We start from the raw sequence: 26,209 nt of genomic DNA on the forward strand, positions 1-26,209 counted from the left end.
CTGGGAAGGCCTGGGGCTGACTTCCTGTGTGTGTGTGTGTGTGTGTGTGTGTGTGTGTGTGTGTGTGTGTGTGTGAGATTCTCCAGGGCTGCCCCTGGGAAGGCCTGGGGCTGACTTCCTGTGTGTGTGTGTGTGTGATTCTCCAGGGCTGCCCCTGGGAAGGCCTGGGGCCAACTTCCTGTGTGCGTGTGTGTGTGTGTGTGAGATTCTCCAGGGCTGCCCCTGAGAAGGCCTGGGGCCGACGTCCTGCACGTACGCGTACTTCTAGGTGTGTGCTGCAGTGCTCTCTTGCATGCAACGCCAGGGGCTGCCCCGTACACCCAGGAATGGGGAGCACACCTGGCACCTCATCCTGTCTTCTGATGGCTGTTCTCCTTAGTGGCACCAGTGCTCCCTGGGGAGAAGGTGAGCGTAAGATGGACCAGAATGTACTCTGAGAATAGTGCAACAGAGTGCGAAGGTACACAGGGGCCTGGAGACACCCACTAGTCAGTCTTTTTGACATTAAAACAAACAATGAAGGTAATGGATTATAACTACAAAATAAAACAGGAGTCTATGTGTTTATACTGATGTAAGTAAATAAAGAATTCCTTAAGTTGACCAGGACTGTGAGGTACCCATGCTCTCTAGGCGTCTTCCCACAGAACACTCAACAGTTACCCAGGAAAGAGAACGGCTCTGTGGGGAGGCCCTACGGGTCCTCCTGTGGTGACTTGGCCAGACCCTTGGTGGAGGGCGCCCGGTGAGCCCCCCGCTGTCCTGAGAGGCGCACAGAGCTGGTGAAACTGCAGCCAGGTGCGTGGAGAGCACCACTGAGTATTCATGGGTGCAGTGCAGGTTCTCTTCCGTAGAGTGGGAAGCACGGCACCAACTCGCAGAGAGTGTGTGAGGGTAGGTGAAAAGACCAGACGGCCAGCCCTCGGCACCAATGGTCCCCGTCAGCATGCACGAGACACTGGTAACACATTTCATTAACTCAAAGGCAAAAAAATTTATTCTCTGATATATAAAACCAAAAAAAACTTTAATATATAATGACAAAGTTTTGTTGCTTTTCTTTTTTTAAAGAAGAAAATTGCAGAAGTATAGACTTGGGTAGAAAAATACACTTGCACAGCTCTTCCCAGCAGCCTGTGGTCCCTGCAGTTACCAGCCACAGGCACGAAGCTGAGTAAGCCTTGTTCTGTTCAAAACACGAATTCACATGTGTGTAACAACTTAACATCTGGTAAGAAATACAGCTTCCCTTCTTGGTAGTGGACACGGTTATTCCACAGACACTAATACCAGCAGAGTCCCGGTGAAAATGCATGTCCTGGTGACCCTCCTGGGCATTCTCTCAGCTCCATGGCATGTCTCCCTGGCTAGCACCTCCCCTGCTGCAGCTCTGAGTGTCTTGGGGGCCCCCCACGGGTGCCTCACACTGTCCTGTACTCAGGAGGTATGTTGCGGCCCCTTGCACAAAATAAGAAATTCAGACACAGGCAGAAAGCTACTCAGTAAAGGTTACTCTGCCCAAAAAATAATTTCCAGAAGGAAAATAAGTTTCTTTTCACTTAAATTTGGGACAAAGGCAGCTGGGCTGCCTTAAATCTTTCTGACCTTCAGGGATCAGGAGCGGCCTGCCACTGACCAGCAGGTGGTGCTGGACCACGTGGAGAGCGGCAGTGAAGTTCACGCCTAGAAAACCTGGAAAATACTCTTCCTGTGTTTGCACGAGACTTATTTGGCCAAAGTTTGTTCTCAAAGCAAAAATGTAATATTTTCTCCCTGACACTGGATTCAAGCAGAAAACACACTTCAAATAAAATTTAATTGAATCAAACATGAATAACCCTCTAAAAGTTCAAAGTGACAATGAATTTAATATTTGTCAAAACCATCATGTTCATGTGACTTGCTGGTGGTCAAAAGCAAGAGAACCCCTGCTGCTGACCACCATGGTAGGAATGGAGATCAGCAGGTGTTTTCCAACTGACAGGGAGAACTGGCTACTGCGGGGGCAGAGAACCCCACCTCTGGTGCCTGGGGCTTGCTGTGCGCCACCTCTTCAGGAAACACCCAAAAACCACCCAGGATGAGTTGGGCGCAGGGGCTATCAGTCGCACCTGGCTGTCTCGGCACCACCCCAGTCCTGCTTTCTGAGACAGCCATGTCAAAACCCACAGCTGCAGGGCTCCCATGTGCCCGCAGGCTCCTGGACTAGCCCGAATGCTGCGCCTGGGCTGGCACAGGCATGCGGTCTCTGTCCTCTTATAGTGGTCTCGTGCAGGTCAGTGGAAACCTCGCACAGCATGAGCTGAGTTAGAAATGTGAAATTCACTATTTGAAGAAGTTATTTTAAAGCTTAAATTAAAAAATGAAGTATTTTTAAAGTTTAAAAACTAAGTATTTCTGCACTCATATCTTTCACTTTCAGAGGCACTGGAACCTGCGTGGGGCCTGGCCTGGGGTGGGCACATGTCTATTAAGTTCTGGGCAAAATTCAGTAGACGTCGTGCAGAGTCGACAGAGAGAAGAGGCTGTGCCGCTGACCAAGGAGTTAGGGACCACGTCACATGAACGGTCCTCGTTCTGGGTGGCACATCATCAGCATAGTTCCTGCTGGGAGTTTTCTGCCTGAAATCACAGTGTCTCCTGGGGCCACCAGCTCCCGCGCCCCCTGCGTGTGACAGGGAGCACAGCTCACGCGGCCTTGCCTCGCAGCCTGGACCTAGAGAGTAATGGCCGGCCCGTGCTCTTCCACCCCGCCCTGTGGCAGGACCAGACTGTGGCGGGGGTCTGCCTTCAGGGAGCAGAGAAGTCTGTGGACGCTGCCATTGCTCTCCCGCCCGGCCCCGTGCAGGGCCAGGTCCCGCTGCAGCCTGTGTGTGAGGGTGCTCCCGTTGGCCCGGGAGAGGCTGCCTGAAGCTGCGCCCTGCATCCTGGGGACACTCTGAGGCTGCAGAGTGCCCTCGATGACGATGTCGGCCTCCTCGTCACTCTCCAGCTCCTCGGGGTGGAAGTTCTGCAGGACGTGGGTGGCCGGCAAGCTGTGCTGGCTGGTGGTGCTGTCCGTGGACTGGCCAGAGCTGCCGGATGTGCGGCTGCTGCGAACCACGTTGTTCCTCTGGTTGGCAGGCTTGACAGTGACGATAAGGTTGTGGCTGTTGGCGATCATCATGTCCGTGACCTGGTCCAGTGTCTTCCCTGCCACCTCGATCCCGTTCACCTCCAGGACCTCGTCATTCACTGCCAGTAGCCCAGTGCTCTCTGCGAGGCCCCCAGGGACCATGCGGGAAATGAAGATGCCTGGAACCTTCTCAAGCCCGTGGGGGGTGACCCGCACGCTGGTGCCGTCTCGGATGTAGAAACCCAGAGGCTTCTCGCAGCCATGCCTGTAGAGCCTCACTCGGCGGTGCGTCTCGGGGAGGATGTCCACGTCGATGATGGAGGACACAGGGCGGAAGTCGTGGGGCAGGCCAATGTCGAGGTGGGCACGCCGGCGCAGGCCCTCGTCCCTCAGCGTCACCAGCACCTTCTTCTTCCTGGATAGGGTGCCAGCCCCGAAGCTGTAGTGGTCTGCCTCTTCTGAAACAGCCCAGAGAGGGGACAGTGAGAAGCACGTCACACCAGTAGTTGGCAGAGCGCAGGAGTAGAGCCTCAAGCCACAGCGCCCAGGGCAGGGCCCGCTGGGCAGACCAGCCTTTCCCTGCTACCTTTAAACTCCCTGCTGGGTGCCCGAGCCCTGGCAGAACTGCCGTGAGGGCCCTGGAGCACAGACACATGGGTATGACTTAGTGTCACTTCACCACGCCTGCCACATTCAAGCTGAGGCCCCAGGCACACCTGAGTCAAGTGCAGGTGCAGGTGAGATCCCCCCACCTGACCCACAGGTGACCAAACCCAGCAATGAGCGGTGGGGGTGCTGAGGGCAGATGAGAACCTGCGCGGGGCCAGGGCCTGGGATGTGTGCTTCCAGGGGCAGAGGCTGGACTCTGTGTCTCACACAGCACCTGCCTCGGGGGTCCCAGGACAGTCCCACACCTTGGCCTCCCTCCCTGCACCTCAGCACCACGAGCAGCTCAGCCTAGTGGAAGACGCCTTCAGGACTCGGTTCTGCCTGTTCATGGTGCACGTGGCCAGATATGGGACTGTGGCTGCCCCAGTGTAAGGCTAGGTGAAGTAAGACAGGTCAGTGGACCGACCGACAGGCAGAGAGGGTGCCGAGGGCTCAGTCTAAAGGTTCTGAAAGTTGAAAGAAGACAAAGGGGTAGCCAGGTGGTGGCTGAGACCCTAGAGGAACATCTCCTGGTGTCAGAGAGAACTTCCTCCACACTTTCAGTTTTGACACAAGGCTCTGCAAGAGCGTGCTTCTGGGCCCAGATGGGGCTCCTCCCAGGGAACCCCTGACACACGGGTCGCTCTCTGTGCTGGTCCCCTGGAGTCTGTACCTTGTGGTGGCCTGCTCTACGTGGCTGGGGGGCTGTTCTATCCTTGCTGGTGAAAGCCTGGCCAGGACCTGTGCCCCTCACGCCCCTCCCTTCAGAAGCTGACTGTTCCTCAGACCTGACTCCCATCTGGCCAGACACGGAGGGGCAGCTGGCTCACGGCAGCCCTGCATCGTGGGTCAGGCAACACAAAAGGAAGACGAGGAGAACAAGATGCAGCGGTGGGGCCGGCAAGAGCATTCTCCGAACGCCACGCCACCAGAACTAGCGCCTTCTTGCCAGAGGCAAGAAATCGAAGCCTGCAGCAGCCGAACCCCATCCTCAGCTGCTCCCCACCTGCTAGAGGTTCCCGAAGGCTAGTGCACAAAGAAGCACTCAGTTGCGTAACCCAGGGCTGAGAAGAGGCTCTCAGACCACTGGCAGCAGCTGGCCATGATAAGATTGGTGGCCTTGGGTGGCCAGGCGGTGAAGTCGCCTGGGGCTACCCTGCCAAGGCTGTGCCTGGGGAGTGGTGCCCACCTTCAGCCAGTGTGTGGAGGTGCAAGGACACAGAGGGGGCAGGTTCCCAGCAGCCCCTGTGGCTGGGTCTTGTTCCCTTAGTCAGGCCCTTCTGCGCGGGACACACCAGGAGCCTGTCGCCACCTCCGCAAGAGCTGAGCAACGCGGGCATCTCAAACCACCTCAGTGCTGCTTCCAGGACTGTGGACGTCCAGATGCCAGGGACCCATGACCCCCGGCACTTGGAAAGGGGAGCACTGTGCAGAGCAGCCAGGGCTGAGCAGAGGCTGCGGGCTTGCAAGTTCTACCAAAAACCAAAGCCAGGCCTCAAGGCTCCGCAGGATCCGATTTTGCTCTAATGAATGGGATTTATTCTCACATTGTGTTCTCCATCTCTTACTACGGGCCCAGTCAAATAATGGGTACATTTTGTTGGTGTCTTAAAAAGTTCTTGTTTGCCTGGAGGTAGGGTTCTGCCTCTCCTCTGAGGCAGGTCGGAGAGAGCAGTGTCTGCAGGAGAGTAGCTCCTTGGCCTGGAGGTGCATCCGGGCTTCTGGCTTCTCAGTAGTCTCTCACCCTCCTCCAGCACAGAATCAGTCACCCTGAACAAGCCAATGTTGAGCTGCGTGGAGGAGCCTTGGCCCCTCAGGCCATGCTTCTTGGTCACTGAGCATGTGTCAACTAAGCCTCAGTCTTTGCCTGTCCCTGTGATCGCTGTGGTCTGCCTTGGCATCAGTCTCTGAATCAGCAGGGCAAGTGGGAAGTTCGGACTGCAGAACCCCTCACGGAGCTAAGCAGTGATGTGCCTGCTGTGGCACGCAGTGGTGCTGTTCCCCGGGCACGTGGTTCTGTCCTGGAGAAGACAGAGTTGCTGAACTGGGTTGCCCATACTGGGAGGCAAGTATCTGTAGGACAAATTCCCAGGCTATTTTTTGCTGGGTCAAAGGACTTATGCAGTTTAGTTTTGGTAGATGGTCCAGGTATCCTTTAGGTATGTACCCACCTATGTGCCCTGGAAATGGACAAGTGCTGGACCCTGGCCCATGGTGGCAAGGCTCACCCAGAGACCATGTGGTGGGCGTGGCACTCCTCAGGCCCCCTTGGGGGTGGGTGAGGCTGGAGGAAGGGGTCAGACTCAGGGTCCCTCCTCTACACCACAGTCACCTCCTTCGTGCTCTAAGACCTCATGAACCTGGGCCCCTAACCTTTGGCTTTTATTGCTGGCTAACACCCACTGCTGACTCCTCTGGCCTTGATCCTATGTTTCCAGCTCCAGTGACTTATTTAACTGCCACAGAGGAGTTTTAGAGAAAAGCCAGCCATTTTCTTTAGGGCCCAGGTGTCAACCTGGGGGACAACTTACTTTGCAGTGCAAGACATATCAGTCAAAACAAAGAAAGTGAACAATTACAAGTGGGCCCTGCTGGACCCAAGGACCTCGCCCCACTGCAGTCTTCTACATCATGTGGATGTGTGGGCACTCTGGCCCACAGGTGCTAGGAACAGGCACCTGGGGGCAGTCAACTTGCAGGCCGTGTGCTGCAGATGCATTTTGGTTGTGGGTGGGGCATCCAGGGGCTCAAAGTCCTAGAGGGGAGGTGGGTGCTATGTGCAGCCTGCACCAAGCACAAGGTTAGGTAGGCTAGGTGTCAGGACCCTTCCCTGACTCTGAAGAACTCAAGGGTCCTGGGAGAAGACTCTGTGGGAGCTTGGGCAGAAACCCTGAGACCCCCAGGCCTGCCCCACCCCCCTTCTCCTGCCCTGGCAGATGCCTCTCTTGGAGAGGGTGGTTTGACTTGGATGCCCTGACTACACTGCTCCTTTGGGAGACATGGAGGGAGAAGGATGAGTCCAGCAGAAGTGTATTCAGTGGATTTTCAAGGAATAGGCCATGTGTTCTCAAAGCGTGGTGATTCTCACTGAGCACAGACTAGCCAGGCAGGCTCTGAGCTGGGGCCTAAGGTGTGAATCTGAACCCTGGTCCAGGCTGTGCATTCTGAGCCCTGGCCTGGGAGCACATTCTGAATCCCAGAAAAGAATACAAGTCTGAGCCCTGGCTTGTGAGTTCTGAGCCCTAGTAAGGGATGTGGGTCTGAGCCCTGGCCTGGGCCATGGGTTCTGAGCCCGGCTGGGTGTTGTGCCGATACTCTCAGAGGGGCTATGCTCTGGGTTCATGGACTCATCCTGAGTAACAAGGGAGTACTGAACCAAGGAGTACGTCTACCACTGGCAGACAGCTGTGTCAGTGGAAGAGGAGTCTCTAGACAGGAGGTAGAAGCATGGGCTGCGTGGTGAGGGAATGTGCAGATGCCCCACAAGGAGAAAGGGGTATGTGTGACTCTGGTTCTTTCCAAGCTCCTGAAGAGTTGGCCTGGCCCTGGTTTTGCCTGAAACCCTTTCCCAGCACCCAGGGATGGGCATGTGTGGCTCCAACTGTCCAGTGAGCCCAGCCTGCAGCTGCCTGCCAGGGCCTCCAGTGGGGTTTCAGAAGGCACCCTGTTCCCCTCACATCACCCACAACATGTGAGCTTCATTAATCAAAATTCCCAAACTCTCTGAATGTGCACTTAAGCACTGAGCACATCCCAGGCCTTTTTTTTTTTTTGATATATATTTTTTTAGTTGTAGTTGGACACGATACTTTTTTAAAAATTTTGCAATATTAATTTTATTTGTATATGAAAAACCATTTGGTTAAAAATACAAATAGTATAAACTAATTTTTCAAACTTAACCAAAATGTTATGAAATTTACCTCAGTGAAGCTCTGCCTTAGTAAGTTAAAAAAAACTGTGAGGTCTAATATTCATCGTGTAAAACAAGCAGCAATCCATTAGAAAAGGGGTGCAGAGGAGGCAGATTCCTAGAGGTCCCACCACTCTACTGATAGCCATATTCCTAAAATCATCCTTCAGACAAGTTGGTTAGGTACTTTAAACCCTTTTAAAATCACTATTGAAAACAAAATAAGTGACTAAAGGGTTTCTAATATTGGCACATGAATTTCATGGATTTTAATCCAAAGGTCTATTGGAGAAAAAAGAGGTGCATAAGTATTTTTGTTAGGTGTGTGTTTCAAAGGTGTTGAAACAAAATCAGAATAAAATGTTTCAAAAATTATAGCAACAAAATTTGATTGAATCTTTCCTTTTTTTCATAGACATTATTACAGTGGTGAAGTCAAGCAAATACAGGAAAAGTTGCACTTCATACCTAGAAGTGGCCATGTAGTTAACTGTTGGCTGGCCCAAGACAAAAATGTTACAGAATTGATGTTGCCTTCTCCCACTCATCCACAGGGCTTGCTGTTCACATATCCATTAGTTTTATTCTCTGTTTCATATTTAAGTTGTTATTTCGAGGTGCAGTTCCCAGAGAGGGGTCCTGTCATTCTTTGAATCCTGGATGACTTTAGATTGAAAAGCCAAAATACTGGCTGCTTTTTCCTTGGCCCTTTCACTTTTTTGCATTGTTCCCCATGTTTTTGAGTTTAAACGCCAGGCAAGACAGTTTCACAGAACGCCTCTCTGGTTCAGTCTGAGGCAAACTCACACCATCACCAAATTTCTTCAGCAGTCTGCTCTCAATAACCTCCCCAGTCATCTTGTATTCTCACCTTGGAAGAGGGAGTCGCTTGAAGGCCAAGCCTGATCAAGAAAGCTAGAGCAAGGGCTGCTCTCAGGTCCCATCTAGGGTGCCAAATTTATTGCCAAAAGTTTAGTCCTTATTCCACACGCCAATCTAATAGTGGGGACACAGTTTTGAGCAAAATAAAAAGATGATTTATTGCTTTGCTAGCAAGGGAGAAATAGGGGGCTCCCGTCCTAAAGTCTGTGATTCTCCCTATCACGATGCTTTTATTTTTTATTTTTATGCAGTGCTGAGGATTGAACCCAGGGCCTCATTCATGCTAGGTGGGTGCTCTACCACTGAGACACAACCCTAGCCCTCCCAGTCCTTATTTATATTGTATTTTGAAACAGGGTCTTGCTGAGTTACTTAGGGCCTTGCTCATTTGCTGAGACTGGATTTGAACCACAATCCTCCTGCCTCAGCCTTCCAAGCCACTGGGATTATAGGCATGTGCCATGGTGCCCAGCAAGACACCAGGACTCCAGGCTCACACAACTTTGTGCTGTGTGGGAGCTGCATTGTAGTCATCTTGCCAGGCCCGCTGAGGGGGTGTGGACTGTCCTGGGGCACATGGTGCAGCTTGTGGGGGTAGCCATCTTCTCCTCCTTGGCTCTTCCTGGAGGTGGTTTTTAAAGAACAGAATGATTCTTTGATTGGGAAATGGCACCTGCTTTTGCCATCTTGCTGAGGTCTGTGTGTCTACACGGCACATTTGGGCTTCTCTTGTCCATGCTGAAGGTTAGAAGTATGGGCCCAGTACTGTCCTGCTTGGAAATACTCTAGTTCATCCCTTGCTGCTGGACATGTGTTCAAACTCCATCTGATCTCACAGTGGTGATGCTGTGGGCCCCTGGGGACATCTCTGGCCATTTCCTTGAGGTGAATGCCCAGGTCTGATGGGACCCCTTCATCAGGACTCAGTGTATATGGTCCATCTCAGCAGTTTGGAAGTGTGCTGGGCCCTACTCATCCTCAACCACAAAAACAAATGTGGGTTAGAAGACCCATGGGCACTGGCTATGACTTCCAGTTTTGGGAGCTGTATTGTGTATGCCTCAGGGACAGCCACTCCAGTCCCTCAGCAGTGCAGGACCTTTGTTCTGCACAAGCAATGTCCAAGCCAGGCTTTGGGCGGGGGGACATGTGAATCCTGGGGTCATGGCAGCAGGTGGCCCTGTCAGGGTGGTTTCTGGTCAGGATGTGAGCTGGCAGGTGGGCACCTCCCTGCCAGCCTCACTTGCTGCTGGGCCTGCCTGCCAGCCCTGCCAATGGCCTTCACCACGGCCACCACAGTGAGGAGCAGCGGGGGAAGAGGGCCAGCTCTGCTATTCACCTCCCACTTTTTTTTTTTTTTTTTTTTTTTTTTTTTTGAGGGAGAATAGGTTTATTAGCATCACAGTTTCCCTTTTGCCATCCAAACATCCAGATCCAAGTTTCTTGGGTCAGTTGGCAGGTTCAACCTGGAGGCCACTAGAGTTGCCGTCCTCCAAGTACGTGAATGTGAAGGTGATATACAGACTGTGCTCCCAGCTTTCCATCATTGATCACAAGTCGATATCCATCTCCCAGGCCTTCAGCCTTTGCTGTCTTCTTGGCTACAAGGAGAAGGTGTCCTAGAAGCTGTTGGTCTTCTTCTTCAGCCTGGCTAATACGAGGAATGGGCTTCTTAGGAATGACCAGAAAATGCACAGGAGCCTGAGGGGCCACATCACGGAACACCAGACACTGCTGGTCCTCATATAGAATGTCAGCGGGAAGGCTTCTGTCCAGGATCCGGGAGAAGATGGTGGGAGCTGCTCCTCCAGGAGCTGCCTGCTGGGCCTTGGCCACTTCACTCCCGTCTGTCACACCTGCAGCTCCCCGGACCTGCGCCCCCCGGAGTCCAGAGACCGCCAAGGCTCTCCTCGCCGCGCGCACGCCGGCGGCTAGTACCACAGCCGCAGCCATTCTCCCGGAGCTGCGGGAACAACTCAGTCCTGCACCCAACTCACCTCCCACTTTCATTCTGTGAGCGCTCGACAGGGGCGCACCAGATGGATGCAGAAAAGGAGCCATGGAGATACTGTCTTGGTCCCCTTGGGAGCAAGAGGCTAGAGAAGGGCTCAGAACCTGAGGCAAGGTCCCAACTCTGGACCTTTCTGACTCCTCTGGCTTACCTGTCCTATGGCTGCTGATCCAGTTTTTCTCCACCTAGAGAACACATCTCCTTCCTGGGATCAGGTCCCAACTTCAATGCCATGAAGACAAGTGGGCAATGGGACCTTGGTCTCTGGCACGGCGCACCCCACTGTGCAGCCCCTGCTTGGGAGCAGAGGGTGCTGCTTTAGTACAAGCAAGGTTTTAAAAGAGGAGAGGAAGGCGGGAGGAGGAGGCAGGAAGAGAACATGCTTCTCGTCCTCTCGGGGACATCAGGTGACACGCTGCACATGAGCGCAGCTGTGGGGTGCAGGCCTACGCGCACCTGCTCCAGCCCCAGCAAGCCCCCGCTGTGGACCAGCCCTCCTGCCACAGCTAAGGGCAGGCACAGGATGCATGCCGGAGAACCATGCCACGGAGTAAAATGAGCTGGCACAAGATCCTGCTCTAAAGACAACAAAGCATCAACATCTTTCAGCCACGGATGCTGAAAAACAAGATGTGCGCACATGAAGAAGACCCAGGATTCCTGCAGCATCAGTGTCCTGACACGGAGGGTCTCATCTCCTCTCTGCCCTCACTCCAACCCACGCATGCCTGGCGTGTGGGCAGGGCAAGGTGCCCTGCTGGGGCCCTGCTGGCAGTGCTGCTGAGCACCAGGCTGCTGTCTCTGTGATGCTAGGGATGCATTCAGCATGCTGGGCAAAGGCTCACTAATGAGAGCGCCATGCCCCGCCCCCGCCCTGTGTTCCCCAATTACACTCTCCTCACTGGAGATCCCAGGAGGCCGAGAGCCCCGCTTGTAATAGACTTCCTGCCAAGAGAAGAGAACTCCCCACACACCAAGTCCTAGTTTTCACTCGAGCAGTCGTTCTGTGACTTTTCAGCAACAGGAAAACAACCCAGCAGTGAACAGGTCTCAGCTCCCCTTGGGTCCTGTGTCTGGGCACAGTGGTCCAGTACTCGCACTTGATAATGGAGACCTGTAGGTAGGCAGGAGCAGGTTCTGACCTGACGTGGTGAAGAAGCAGGAGAGGGGCTGACAGGACAGCACAAGTCTTCCCAGGAAGCACTGGCCCTGCCTCTTCATTATTTTCCTTATTAAAAATACCTACCCAAGTCCTGACCTGGTACAGCTCAGCAGCAGAGCGCTTGCCTAGCAAGTGTTACCTGGGCTGCATCCCTAGCACCACACAACCAAAACAAACAAAAAACAGCCCAAACCACCTGCTTTCACTAGAAAATGCTGCCCCTGCAGTCCCAGGCAACCCTGGCCTTCTGGTGTCTCCTCCAGCAATCGAGCTACCTCTGCAAAGTAGCCCTCAGCATGGGCCTCCCCACAAGCTCCCAGGAAAGCTCACTCAGCAAGGAATGGCAGCTGGTGTCTGTCCACCTGTCTCCAGGCTGCGCAGGAGGCCATACCACCCTGCTGCCCCATCACTAGCCACATTGGCTCTTTGTGCACATTTGATTTGAATTTCTTTTAGATAAAATTTACATAACATAAAATTCACCATTTTATCTATTAAAAATTTTTTTAGTTGTAGATGGACACAATACATTTATTTTTTAAATTTTTATGTGGTGCTGAGGATCGAGCCCAGTGCCTCACACATGCTAGGCAAGTGCTGTACCACTGAGCCACAACCACAGCTCATTTTATGTTTTTAAGGCCCACAGTTCAATGGTTTGGGGATGCTGTGGAGCCTTTATCTAACTACTAGACATTTTTAATCACACCCAAAAGGGATCCTTGCCTCCCATTGCCCTCCTCTCCACTGCTGGCTTCTCATTGTCTGCTATCTCTGGAGTCCCGTTCTGGATACTGCATTAATGGAATCACAGAGCACAGGGTCTTCTTCTGGCTTTTCTAAGTCCCATGAGCTTCCGCAACCCAAGGTTTCCATGAACTTACTCCACATTCAAATCCTTCCTCTCTTCATTTTTCCTGGCACCAGGGACTGAACCCAGGGTTCTCTACCCCTGAGCTATATCCCTAGTCCTTTTTATTTTTTATTTTGAGACAGAGCCTCACTAAGTTGGTGAGGCTAGTCTCAAATTTGCAATTCTCCTGCCTTAGCCTCCAAGTTTCTGGATGGTAGGCGTGGCCACCGTGCTTCATTTCCTTTTATGGGTGAATACTCAATTGTGAATAACACCCTCACTTGTTCATTCTCTCAGTCACTGAAGCTCCTTTGGGCTCTCTCTGCCTTTTCCCATATGAATAATGCTGCTGCAGATGTACGTGTGCTGAAGCTTGATGGTCACGTAGCAGCTCCAAGTTTGACTCTGTGTTGGTGCTGGAGACTGAGCCCAGGGCCATGCACACACGCTAAGCACATGCTCTTACCACTGACCATGCCCCAGTCCCAATTCAGCCTTTTGGGGACAGCCATGCTGTTTCCCATAGTGGCTGTAGCACTTCACATCCCTCCAGCAGTACAAGGGGCCTTGAGTTCCTGTCCATGTTTTCAACCTGATTTTGATTGGTTTGACTATAGCAGTCCTTGGTTTGACTTGTTTCCCTCATGACCAGTGGTGTCCAACAGCTTTCCATGTGCTTGTTAGCCATTTGTTACTTTCTCTGGACAAATGTCTGTTCAGGTCCTTTGCCCATCTCCAATTGGATTTTCTGTCTTTTTATTGCTGATATGGGAATCCTCACATGCTCTGGACCCAGGTCCCTGAGAAGGTATGTACTTTGCAAATGTTTTCTTCCAGTCTGTGAGATGTGTTTTTACTTTCTTGATCATGTCCTTTGACACACAGCAGTTTTAAAATTTGATAAGTTTTGATTTTGATACTATTTTTTCTTTTGTTTCTTGAGCTTTTGGTGTTATATTTAAGAAATCACTGCCTAATCCTAAGTCGTATCCCTGTGTATTTCTAAGCAACAATGGCAACTGTTGCCTGGCTTATAAAAACAGAAACCAAGTTCTTCTGTGCACCTGTCCACCTTCAGGGAGTGGTCCCACCTCAATGCCAGGCAGCAACAGAAGTCACCTAGAACCTGCATGATGCAAAACAGACCACCCACCACCAGTGCAGGAAGTCCCACTCTGAGAGATCAGCCCAGCTCCCAGTCTCCCCAGCTTCCTGTGAGTGTGATACATACTAGGAACTGTGGTGCTCTGGCATGAAAATGTCCATCATGCTGGATAAGAAATGATGGAGGGCCACTGAGGGCTGGGTTGTGGCCTCCTGGGAAAGGTCAGTTACAGAAAGGGTGGCCAGACCCCAGGGATCACACCTGGATGGGCAAGAAGGCAGGAATGGATGCCGCTTTTCTGTTAAATGAGTTTCTTCACATAGGCTCTTTTTTGAGTGGGGTGTCCCAACGTGGACACCCCTCCGTCTGCTAACAGAAGGTCATGTGGAGATGGGCACAGCTCCCTTGTTGGGTTTTGCTTTCAAAATCCCTAGCTACTGCTGTGTGGAAGCCCCTGTGCTCAGTCCTGGGGTGGTATCCAAACTGACAGAGGAGACTCAGTCCCCTGGTCAGGAGCAGGTACTGATGCCATGTGTTAGCTTTAAGACCTCAGTGGTACAGCACTTGCTTAGCATTCACAAGGCTCTGGGTTCGATCCCCAGAACTGTAAAAACAAAACAACCACCATACACCACCAACAACAGCTAAAGACCTCAGGGTACAGGAAAAAAATCCCTGGCTGGGCCAAGTCCAGAGCCACTGCCCACTGTGTGAGGCCTGTCGGCCCTGGGGAACTGGTTGCCATTTCTGAGTCTGGCCGTGACACCTGTCACTTGGGGCCACGTTGCCCTGTGAGACTCCTGGAAAACCCTAGGTCTGTGCCTGGCACTCTTACCTCTCATTCTCTGGCAAGTTTATGGCCAGTCCCGTTCTCTCCAAGCCCTGTACCCCACAAACCATGGACAAATGGTTATCATGGGCAAAAGGAACTGGTGTATGACTGGATGCCAGGGACTTCTGCTAGCAGAAGTCCCACGTTGGGACACCCCATTTAGAAAACAGTCACAGTTTGAAGGAACTCATTTAACAAAACCTATCTACTTCTGCCTTCTTGCCCATCAGAAGACCTCTTAGGCCCGTGGGAGCTGCCCACCTACCTCCTCCTCGGTCTTCACAACCCTGCAGCCATCACCTTCCCTGACAGGGGAACTGAGGGGCTGCAAGATGATGGCAGGGACTAGGTCCTGCCTCCTGCACTGAGGGACGCAGCCCTAGGGGCCCACCCTCTCCCAAGGCATACCATGCTTTACAAAACACGCACATGAATTCTGCAGCATGTCTCTTCAAGGACCTTGGGTGCTCGACACAGGCCAGGCTCCCGACCCAGCACTGGGAGAGGATGGATGGCAAGCAGACTGGATCAAACAGAGCAGAGGTACGCCATACCCTGCCAGCTCCCTATAGTCTAGCGCAGTGTCCCCGATGACTTGGTTGTACAGAGAGCTCTCAGCACAGAGTCCCGAAGGAAGCAGCACCCAGCAATTGTGCTGTGGTAAGTGTGAGCCACCACTGGCATCAGGCAGCATGGCCACCACCTTAGGCTCAGGCACAGCCATGTGGCCCAGGCACCAAAGGTGGTGTCCAGGCTGGTCCAGGCTCTCTTGCCAAGGATCTTCAACCTCCTTGCCATGTCCTTGTGGGACAGCGTGCGATAGGGTGAGCTTGTTCTCCTGTGGCATGGGCTTCTCGCAATGGCCTTCATTGCCTCCTGAACTCCTGCGGAACCAGGGCTTCAACACAAGAACCTGGGACCCACGCTGGCTGCAGTGCCCTGTGCACTGTCTCCCCTGCCCAGCTTCCTGCTTCCTGGGGCACAGCTGTTCTCCACTGTTCACAGCACTTCTATGCAGCTCTGTCCCTGTGGGTGGGCACCTGGCCACTACCAGACACCCACCCTTCCAGCTGTGCAGGCTCCAGCCGTGCAGGCTCCCACCAGGTCTCTGGGAAGTCTCTTCCTAGAAGCAGGGTTGGTGTTTGGGAAGCAGCATGAGACTCAGGCAGCTTCTCTGAGATCTCACAGGCAGCCCCCCATGCCTAAGAACCCCACATGTGCACCAGCCACAGCCACACTGGACAAATGCCCTGCCAGGCACTGAATGATCTTAGGCTGGTGGTCCTGGAGGAGGTGGCCTTTGCAGGAGGGCAGGTTGGCTGGCTGAGGGCCTGTGGGGGCAGCAACACACAGTGGGCATGTGCGGAGCCATGACAGCTACAGCTGAGAGAAGGCTGGGCAGGGCAGACAGGCAAGGGTTCTGGAGATACATGGACACCCACCAAACCCAGACACAGTGCTAGGGAGGCATGCTGATGAGGCAAGAGCACAACCCAAGGGACAGGAAGGAGCAGTCTGGCAAATAACCTGGTCACTTTCCAAGTATGTGCACATGCTTTCTACTCTGGGGAGATGTGTAGTCTCCCTGCCCAGCCTTTTGGCCATCTTTGCTCTGGGAGCACCTTGGGAAGGCAATTCCAGCCCTGGCCTCCTCACGATGGCCTCACAGAGCCAGCACTGGTGCTGTGGTCTGTGTGGGGCTGGGAGCAGACCCTCAGGGAGTTAGAAGGTATGTCCTTCGGCATAGCGCCAGAAGGTCAGAGAGCATCTCACCCATGGAGCAGGGCAGCAGCACAGAGTCAGTTGGTGTCAACAGGGGCAGGTGTGGGGGTGGATACCCAGAGGGGCCATGCTGAAGGGATATGGACATAGCAAGTGGTGAGGGCAGCTCAGGCCTCTGAGTGTCTTTTCCAAGAGCTGAAGGAGGACGACAGGCAGGCCCCTTCTCAGATTGTGCCAACTCCAAACAGCTCAGAGGGCTCAGGCTGTGGCTCTTCTTGCTGGGAGGGAAAAGCAGGTGGAGCCCAGCTGCAGGGAGAGAGCAAACTATGGAGGGCAAGTCCCTGTTTCATACATTTTTGCAGTGGTATGGAGAGAAGGAGGGGAGCTGGTCAGGAAGTACCAAGGGGAACTTGCTGCTCCCTCTCAAGCCTCCCCTGGGTACTGCCAGGAAGGGGGCATGGTGCCTGGTCAGCTCAAGTGGTATGGCCCACTGCACCTCCAAAGGAAGGCCCCAAAAGTGACTGTGATCATCTCTCTCTTTTTAAATTTTAAGTAGAGGGGAATGTTTTCACTTGGTAATCCCAGGAGCTGAAGTCACTCAGGTGAGTCACACTGAGGCCAGCCTCAGTGCTTAGGGCTCACTCTGGGCAATGGAAGCACACACCCATGTCAGTAGGTCACTGTCCTGAGCCAGCAGAAGGGCTGAAGAGGTTCCCAAGACCTACCACTGCCCCTTCCTATGAACCACACATGGAGGTCTGGCTTGAGACCCCCTCTGCCTCTGGGTAGACCTGCAAGAGTACAGGGCTCAAGCTGCCTGCTGTTCAACTCCTCATGGGATAGGACAGTGCAGCGACCAGGTGGTCCACCAGTTGTTCACATTCTGATTGGGAATGAAATGGTCCAAGAACACCTGGAGGTGTGCGAAGGCTCAGGTGGTATGCTGTCTGGCCCCAAAATGGAGTTGCCTTCTGGCAGTAGGTACGCACTTGGCTCCTGAGAGCTGCTGCAGCTGGGCCTGTCTCTGTCCAGGGATGCCAGGCCTGACACGAGCACCTCAAGGTGCCTCTGGCAGCAATGACATTCAGTGTCTGCAGAGAGCAGCACGGCTCCACAGAAAGGGCGGGGGGCCTGGCTGTGACAGAGGCCAGCCTACTGGCCTGGCCTGGTTGAGCTGGCTGCCTACTGAGAACTGCTGCTGTGACATGCATGTGCACAGCCCTGCTTACCTGAGGTCCTGCTTGGGGAGTTCCTGCTGGCAGAGCAGGGCTGGTATGGGTGGCAACAGCTGCTGGCAGGCAGGGACATGCAGTGGGAGGAGCAAGCACTGCCACACAGCACCCAAGTGGGGAACCTGGTCCACACTCGCACTCCAGGCACTGCGGGGGTCCCCCAGGCCAATCCCACCAGGCTCTGGGGTTCTTGTTCTCTGCCAGTGGCCCTGACTATTTCTGAGAGGGCAATTTCATTTTCAAATGTTCCCATGTCTGCCCAGATTCGAGTAATGGGCTGCCTGAAGCCACAGAGACTCTCATCTCTGTAGGAAGTGGGTGACCCAGCACCTCTAGTGACCTTGGCACTCCTACTCCTGAGACCCAGCCTGGCCTTTCCTAGACTGTGTGCCATTACATCATCCTCACACCAGCTGAGGGGCAGGCCAGATCCTGCAGGCCCAGGCCCATCTTCCCAACCCTAAGCCCAACACTAACCATGACACTGGCAGCCACTCACCACTCACCTGGGCTCCAGTCCCAGGGGACATGTAGTTCCTGTCACAAGTGGCTGGGCAGACACAGCTGGCATCTACCTGGTGGTGGCGAGGGGTGCTGATCAATAGTCTACATTGCATGCAACACCCCAGAATTACCCAACTAAGTGTCAGCAGTGCCAAAGGAGCAGCCCTGCCTCATGCATACACTGAGCAAAGGAGTGCTCTTTATGATCCCAAATCCAACTGAGAAGGTAGCTGAGAACCAGCCCTGGCAGGAAGGAGGCAAAGTTGCAAGGCTTAATGCTCATCTGGGTTCTATGCCCAAGGGAGATGCTGCAGATCATGGGGAAGTAAGAGCTTCCACAGGTGCAGAGCAAGCATGCCTGCGCCTGCTGACAGCTGGGAATCGACCTACACATTGCAACCACCCAGCTGAATCGACTTCCACGTAGTTCAAATAGGTCTCACTTTAAGGTAGTGCTTTTGGCCAGAGTATTTTGAAAACAAACACAAAACTGAACAAAAATAGCTTTCACAGGGCAAATAAAGGTGCTAATCCAACACTTCTTCAGTCACCTGCAAGTAACTGTGGCAGAGAGAGCAGCCTCAGCTCTTCACGGAGTTATTCATAGGGCATATCAAAGTTTAGATTTATTCTTTAAAAAACCATGTCTTATGCATGGGACAAGTGTTTCTGGAGACCTTCTAGACCAACGCTAGGTTTTATTTTTCAGTTCTGGGTGCCGGGCTGGACATGAGGCTATAGCTACCAGCCCCAAGACTCCTGAAGGCTCCTTGCCCTCCAGGCTCCAACTCCTGCTCTGTGGAGGGAGGTGTTTCTGCCTATTCACTTGCAAGTGGGCCCTGAGACATGCACCTCAGGAAACAGGAAGGCTCCTGCAGAGAAAACTTTCTGTCTGAATTAGGCTTCTGCAGGGAAATCAAGGAAGAGGAGAGACAGAGGAAAGGAGCAGATGTCAGAACAAGAAGCCAGGCTCATGCGCAGAAAGAGCACTGCCAGGCACAGGCAGCAGGAGCAAAGCGCCTCTCTACTGCACACAACTCTGCTTCCTGGACGCAGGACAGGTGCACCCTGGCCCCGGTGCACCCGGGCTGGTTCCCTCTGAGGCGGAGGCCCTCGACGCCTGCGTACCTTCCTTGGCTTCTCAGAAGTGCCACACGAGAACCAACCGTGAAGACTCCTACACAATTTTCAATCAGCAAAGAAGGGAGAGCACTTAATAGATTTGACCCTTTAAATGAAACCTCAACTCCTCCCCCAGGGATTTAGGGTAGACATGAAGCCATGCGTGTGGATGCCGTGGGTTGACATGCTGATGTCCCGTGTGCGGTTTGTGTGTGTGTGTGTGTGTGTGTGTGTGTGTGTGTGTGTGTTTGTGTCCCCGCAAAGCACTTTGGCTCCTGCAAGAGGCCTTTCCTTATACCATGTTAGTACTGAGCAGCCACTTTTCCTGGTCCCTTTTGCCTTCCAAGCAAATGACGCTAATAACCTGCCCCAGGTGATCCCCTCCTGGCAGGAGGTGGCCCCAGCAGCAGCAAGGCAGGCGGTGTTGGCCCTGGCTCCTCCATTCAGGGCAGGAAACAAGAAGCGACACAGGGTTTCCAGGGGTGAAGCGAGACTTGGAGCTGTCCCAGGCAGCTTCTTGCCTAACTTCTGCAGAAGCCACCAAGCTGAGGGTACACAGTCACACGGAGGCCTGCACAGAGCCCCCACAGCATGTTATTCACACAGGGCAAAAACGTGCGCACAGCACATGTCCATCTGTACAGGAGCAGATGCAGGGAGCTGGTGCAGGCCACATGCCGCGTGACTGCTCTTACATGGGGGTTCAGCAGGGGAGCTTAGCCAGTGGCCAGTGATGGTGGGGAGACATCCCCGCTGTGGGGTCTCAGATGTTCTGTGTGGTGGTGGCTGCGTGACGGAACGCACTGACAACCAGGAGAGGTAGGTGCTGGGTCTGCTGGCTTTAGGATGCGGCCTTCCCAGCAAGGGCTGTCCCCAGTAGCTGCAGCCTCAGACCCCTGTGAGAGACGTCTTCCCTCTGCCGCAGCCCACATTCTTCCTCATATCAGATTGAAGCCAACATTAAGGAAATAGTCTGCCAGTTTCTGCCTCCACCATACCACCTGAGGGGTGCCAGCATGCCTGCTCTGTCCCAGGACACCCCCTAAACTCCAGCTTTAGCCCACTAAGTTCCAGGTTTGCAGTTCTGTGGATATTGCAACAAAATTGACACAGGTACATGAAAACAGGTTGACTATCTTAACGTGAGCTTATTGTTCTCATGTTCCAGCATTCACCCTATACTCATCTCAAAAGAATAGAACACTAAAGATAGTATTTCTTTCAAAAGTCATAGTAAGTGGTACATTTGTTTTTCAATTTAAGTGTTTAAACATGTCCAACATCTGGGATGTGGGGACTTAACTGGGAAGCCTTCTGCCTTCCCCAGGATGAGGACCTTGCAGGTGTGCAGCCAGAGTTGCCCTGGGAGCCATACCAACTGTGCTGTGTGCTGGCCTGAGCTCGGGATAGACTCTGCTCAAGAGCCTGGCTCAGCTGTCCTGGCTGGTCACATACACAATCAGATACTACAAGTCTTATACAAACTGACCCTTGCTGTACATTTTGGCCTCTATTTTTGTTATCAATGAGGGTTTTCCATCACTAGAGACTGTGGGACCTGGCTCTGCACAGCATCCCATGGCTCTGCAGAGGGAGGTGCGGTCGCCAGGGTGACCTGAAGCCCAGTCTGCCTTTGCCTTCAGCCCAGGGCAAGAGGAAGGTGGCAAAAGGAACCTGTTCATCATTTATTGTAGGTAAAAGCAGAACCTCTCAGACACTCTCAGTAATTTGACAATATCATTTCATTCATGGCAATTGCACCTTTGATATGCAACTGACAAGTAAAACATCTTCTTTTCATATGAGGCAGAAAAGCTACAGGAAACCAAAGGAGGAGCTGACAGAAATCCAGACTCTGCTACCAGGTCAAAAGCAATCAGTTCTTGGCTCCTGTCACTGGGCAGGAGGGACAATCTGCAGGCCTGAGAGAGCAGCATCTGCCCAACCCCACAGGTTTCATCTCTTGCCCGCAGCATCCACACGAGGCTCTCCCTACACGGGAGGTGCAGTCCCAGAGCCTCAAAGGTGCATGAACTGGTGGTCAGCATCCCTCCGAGATCCAGTCACATGAAAGCCTGCCGGTGGAGCAGTAGATAGAGGCGCAGGCTGCTGGTGAGAACACAGAAGCTGAGAAGATGAACTCAGTGTCATGTCAGTGTTTGGACATGTCCCCTGGGCCACTCGCAGGTACTCTGAGCTGGAGACAGAGCAGGCAGCTGTGGCAGGAGCGGGGCATGTGCTGAGGACTGGAGTCAGCACACACACACACAGCGGCCCTTGCCAGGCCACACCTGCCTGCAGCTCCAGCTGTGGCTCCAGCTCCTGCTGCTGTTCAAGGATGCCTGTTCTAATATGTCCTTTTGGCATATTAGAAAAGCACAGTCCAGGACACCCACATGCCAGGCACGCTTGAGCTCTGCTGGGCACCTCAGCAGGCACCAAACGCCAGAGCCTGACTGAGGAGGGTGTGTGGGTGACTGACGCGCAGGAGCAGCTTTCTCTCATAAGCTCGCTGAGTGGCCGACAAAGGTGATTGTAAAATCAGTTTTAATTAAAGTAAATTAACTTTCATGATCTTTGTTTTCTATTTATACTTGGAGCCTAAGTTGCCTCAATGTGGTATCACCCTGAAGTGAACTTATTCCAGGCACAGGACCAAGGACCTTGGGCACAGTGGGACAAGCTCACGCACACACTCAAACATGTGAGCACACATGCACCTACGGCCCTGCACGTCCACACTCCAGGTGTGCATGCACACTGATCTGCTGCTGCTATCTTTAACCACAGGCTCACGGCATTCTGGCTGCAGTTGCTGTGCCTCCCGCTGTTTTAAAAGTACATAAAATTTTACTCAGACCTTCAAATCTGCATCTTGACCACCATCTTCTCATTCTGGTGTTTAGAAGTGCCTTAAGAAATTGTGGAGGCATCATGCCGTTCCTCTGCTGGCCTGAGGCTGGGGTCTTCTTCCCAAGGATGTGGCTCTGCCTGCTCCAAGGTCTCTGACCTTCAAGGTGCATGTCCTGCTCCAACCTGGTGAGCCGACAGCAGCCCAGGACAACAAGCTTCTTACTGTGAAAATTGTACTGTGGGACGCTGGCTTTACTGGTTTTAAAATTTTGCTTCTGAATGGATGGAATTGGTCTCCCAGAAGGATGCTGTGTGATCTCCATGTACCGTGGACCTAATCTGCCATATGCTTCTGTGAGAAGGACATGCAGCATGCTAGAGGTGGCCTTGGTGGCTAGCTGATCAAACCTAGGAATAGTGGGAGGACTGACTGGTCCCTTCATTGGTGCTGAGCAGGAACCCCCAGACCCACCTTCTCCACGCCCTTCCTGTACACACACACCCTCTGACTTCTTCTGTATGCTGAGAATCTCTGATGCCCAGATCTGTTCTGAGAGGTTGCTGAGAGTTGACCCTCCCTGGCCAATGTTCAACTTATTTGGGAAACCTAGGCCCAGGGAGCCAGGATGACTTGTGCAAGGCCATGTGGCTGTGGAGCTACAGAGCAAGACTCATTCCCTGGGTGTGCAGTGCAAGGGCGAGGCTAACCCAGTGAGCAGGACTTGGTGGTTCTGAGGGCCAGAGGGTGGGAAAGCCCTCTCAAAAAGTCAGCTCAACTGAAAGTGCTCGCAGCAGGGGGATGCCCTGGGCAGCAGGTCATACTCTCTGCAGTTCCCATCCCTCCCGGCTCTGCTGCAGTCAGTGTTGCTTTGGCCTCCGCACATGGGGAGTGCAAGGTGCAGTCCCCTGTGTGGGGTGCCAGGGACTTGGGGTCACAGAGGAAACCCCAGGGGGTCCTTGGGAACACAGACTGTGCTTCCTCAACAAGCACATTTTATAATGCAGATACAAGGAGACTGGCACCTCCTCTTGCCACCCCTTCCTGCCAAAATCCCTGTTCTAGGCACCAAATGGCAAATGGCCATGAGTTCCACTGTCCATGCCCCCTCACCCTTCCTGGGTGTGAACCAGGAGAGGGCCCCTCAGCCTTTCTTGACTCCCATCTAAAAGGAAAAACCCAGAATTCCTGAGAGGGAGCATGGCAGAGGAGGGCAAGGCCTCGCCAGGCACTCTGGGCTGCAGGAGAGCCGGGGTGGCAAGTACCCCACAGCTCCTCACCTCTGGAGATGACCCCACCATGCCCCAGAACACAATGGCCTCAGGTTATGCTGGAGGAATAGCTGCTGGGCACCACCTGGCCTGGCCCAGCTGCCTGTCCCTCCCAGACTCTGGGCAGGACCCTTCCAGGGGCCGTCCACGTGTCCTCCCACCCCAGAGCTGGCTCTGTGGGTCCACTGTGATTCAGCCTGCATTTATGCACCACTGCAGTAGTTACCAGAGAGCACAACTGTAATTGAAATAACCAAAAATAACTGTTGGCAGAAAAGCCCATACTTAGGGCAGGCCTACTTCAGCAATTCTCATTGCTGTGCTAAGTCACCAGCCGAGACTTTAGGAGCCCTGCAAAAGACTGGGGGCATCAGTGAGGTTCTCAGCTGTGGGCTCCACATGGTAGGTCAGTCTAAGACAAACACAGGGCACCTTGTGCGTGGAGATCACTGGCAGATGCTTCTGTCACCCTTTGAGAGGCCAGTACAAAATGCCAGTGGCAGAATGTCCCTCTCCTGAGCCCACCAAGAGGGCTGCTTATTCAGCAGCATGGTGGAAGCCCAGGGTCTGGCAGTCACCCTCAGTTCCAGATTGAGTCCTCAGGGTGGACCTCCCTGCCTGGCTCACAGCCCTGAGAACCAGCTCCTAGCATGTCCCCAGAGGCTCCCTCAGTCCCGTCAGAGTGGGCTCTCCCAGGAACAGGGCTGGGTGAGGACCTCTCAGTACCACAGGAACACTAAGTCGAGACTCCCTGTAGTGCTGATGTACCTGCTGGAGGCCCTTGCTTTAACCGTAGTGCAAAGGCCTTCAGAGATTGGCAACACTGAGCACCTCAGATTCCAGAGTGTTTCTGTCATCTCAAGGGAGCCCCAAACCACTGGCATCCAAAGACTCCACAGCTACCACCGAGGCTGACTTTCCCTGGCTTATGGATTATTCTAGAGTCTATTTATGCAAATACTGCTGTGGACATGGGTCCATATTGTCCCTTGGTCACGAGGGTCTCCCGCAGCTGTCTGTCTTCCCTCCATTCCTCGCAGTTCTCTGGGCTCCACTGACCCACAGAAAAACCAGCCAAAGAACCTCTTACAGGGAACACCTGGGTCCACACAGCAGCTCATCCCACAGCCTCTGCATGAGCTTCTGGGGTGCTGACACGCAGACGCAGGTCTCCCGCTACGACGGCACTTCAGGGACTCAGACTCGGGCACTCGAGTAACTGGGTCGACAGGCACTTATACCACTCATGTCCTCCAAGTCCAGCCAAGTGGGGTGGCCACACCATGACGCACAACTCAGGAGGTTGAGGCAGGAAGATTCCAAGTTCATGAGCGACTTGGTGAGACACTGACTCAAAAAATAAAAAGGGCTAGGGGTGTAGCTCAGTGGAAGACCACATCTGGGTTCAATCCCAGTACCACAAATAGAGAAAAAAGAAAAGGAAAAACAGGTTTGCAAATGCTCATGAGCAATATGAACGCATCTGCCAGAGGTCAGGGCTCAGATGGCCTGGCCAACGAGACGACTTTCGGATTTCTTTAGCTCCACACTTCTGATTCCACACAGCAGCAGACTTGGTGTTTGTTAAGTACACGTCTAGGCATGGACAACTGACGAGGGTGGTAGAGTGTCTGCTGGGGAGGCCGTGGGGTCAGGAAGAGCTTCTCCAGTCAAGCACCACCAGCCTCCTGATTAAAAGTGGTCACAGGTATCAACCCCACCCAGAACATCAAAAATTTGGGTTTCATGGTGCAAGAAGGTCATTGTTAACCACAAGAAGAGTCCCATTGAATCTTTAAGGAATCATTGGAAATCCTGTAAGGTGGTGGGGTTGCAAGGCTGAGGCAGTGCATCCCACAGAAGAGGCTTACCCTGAGGGACCCTCTGCTCATTCCAGAGAGCCAGGGTATCAACACCCAAGGCTCTTTGGGTGTCTGAGAGCCTGAAGTCCCCACTGAGGCTGTTGGTAGGCCTCTAGCTTGGGGAGGCCTTGGTTCAGCTGTCGTTTGGAAGCAGATCTGCATAGAAGCCCCAAGGTGAGGCCTCAACAGGGCTTGCCCTCCCTGAAGCCCATCACCCAGATGGAGCCAAGGTGGGGTGGGAGGGCAGATCCCCTGATACCCAGGAAAGACCGTCAGAGCCCACGGCTCCTCACACGAGGTGCAGAAAGCCAGAGAAGCTGGAAGGGTAGCCAAGGAGGGAGACCAGTGCTCTAGCTTGGAGATGAGTATTCCTGCCCTGCAGCACCCCACCCTTCAAGCCCTGGGCCAGACACTTCCTGCACTGTGCCTGGGCCGGGGCTGTCCTGCTTCCCTTTACTCCCTGGGAGGCAGAGAAGAGGGCTTGGAAGGAAAGCCTTGTGGCTCTTTCTGGGTTGGAAGGATCAGTGCTGCAGTTTTCTAGAGCCCTCCAAAGAAACACTGCCCAAGCCTGGAACCTACTGCCCAGGCAGTGTTTTCAGGGGTTTAGAAAGGTCAGGCACAGGTGGCACGTGCTGCAGATGGTGACCTCCACAGTGGCCCCTTTCCAGAGGGGAGGTGGAAAGTACACACAGGAGCCTGCAAGCAGCATGGCCCACAAGCATAATGCAGGCTGCTGACTAGTCACATCCCCGGTGCTTTGCTTCCAACGCTTGCCCTTCCCTCCCACAGGAGCCAGGAGTGAGCAGGAAAGAAGGAGCCACAGCAGCCAGGAAGCCCTGGTGTCTCTGCAGGGGTTGGTGCCTCCTTAGCAAGAGAAGTCACTCCTCAAGTGATCTGTCTTTTGGAGGAGTGTAATCCCTCACCTTTGATCTGAAACATCTGACAAGGCTGGACGCCAGTAATAAAAACACCCTGTGGATGTTTTATAGAAATCAGTTCCTACAGGCATGGAGCTACTTTCTGGAGTTTGGGAACACTGAGAAGACTGGAGCTTGGTGGTGGTGACAGCTGCGGTGTGGATGTGCTTGACACCACTGAAAAGTACCTGAAATGGCTAACAGGGC

The 26,209-nt window shown here is 53.4% G+C and overlaps 2 protein-coding genes across 2 annotated transcripts in view; both read right to left on the reverse strand.

The window, feature by feature from the left end:
- Positions 1 to 969: 969 nt before the first annotated feature.
- The window catches only part of PARD6G (par-6 family cell polarity regulator gamma), a 55,719-nt gene continuing 30,479 nt past the window's right edge, over positions 970 to 26,209 (reverse strand). Inside the window, exon 3 of the mRNA XM_079109185.1 lies at positions 970 to 3,573. Within this exon, the coding sequence (XP_078965311.1) occupies positions 2,717 to 3,573 (857 nt within the window). The 3' untranslated portion in view covers positions 970 to 2,716. The remainder of the gene's footprint in view (positions 3,574 to 26,209) is intronic.
- LOC306642838 (adenosine 5'-monophosphoramidase HINT2-like) lies at positions 9,931 to 10,550 on the reverse strand. Its single transcript, XM_079108627.1, has one exon. The coding sequence runs from the start codon at positions 10,509 to 10,511 to the stop codon at positions 10,035 to 10,037; it is 477 nt and encodes a 158-aa protein (XP_078964753.1). The 5' UTR covers positions 10,512 to 10,550; the 3' UTR covers positions 9,931 to 10,034.

The sequence above is a fragment of the Sciurus vulgaris genome, assembly GCF_902686455.1.
Source record: "Sciurus vulgaris genome assembly, chromosome: 13".
NCBI classification, from domain to species: Eukaryota; Metazoa; Chordata; class Mammalia; order Rodentia; family Sciuridae; genus Sciurus; species Sciurus vulgaris.

What these genes read in the sequence shown, in the direction of transcription:
- LOC306642838 (XM_079108627.1), bottom strand. Translation starts at nt 10,511, where the DNA reads ATGGCTGCGGCTGTGGTACTAGCCGCCGGCGTGCGCGCGGCGAGGAGA.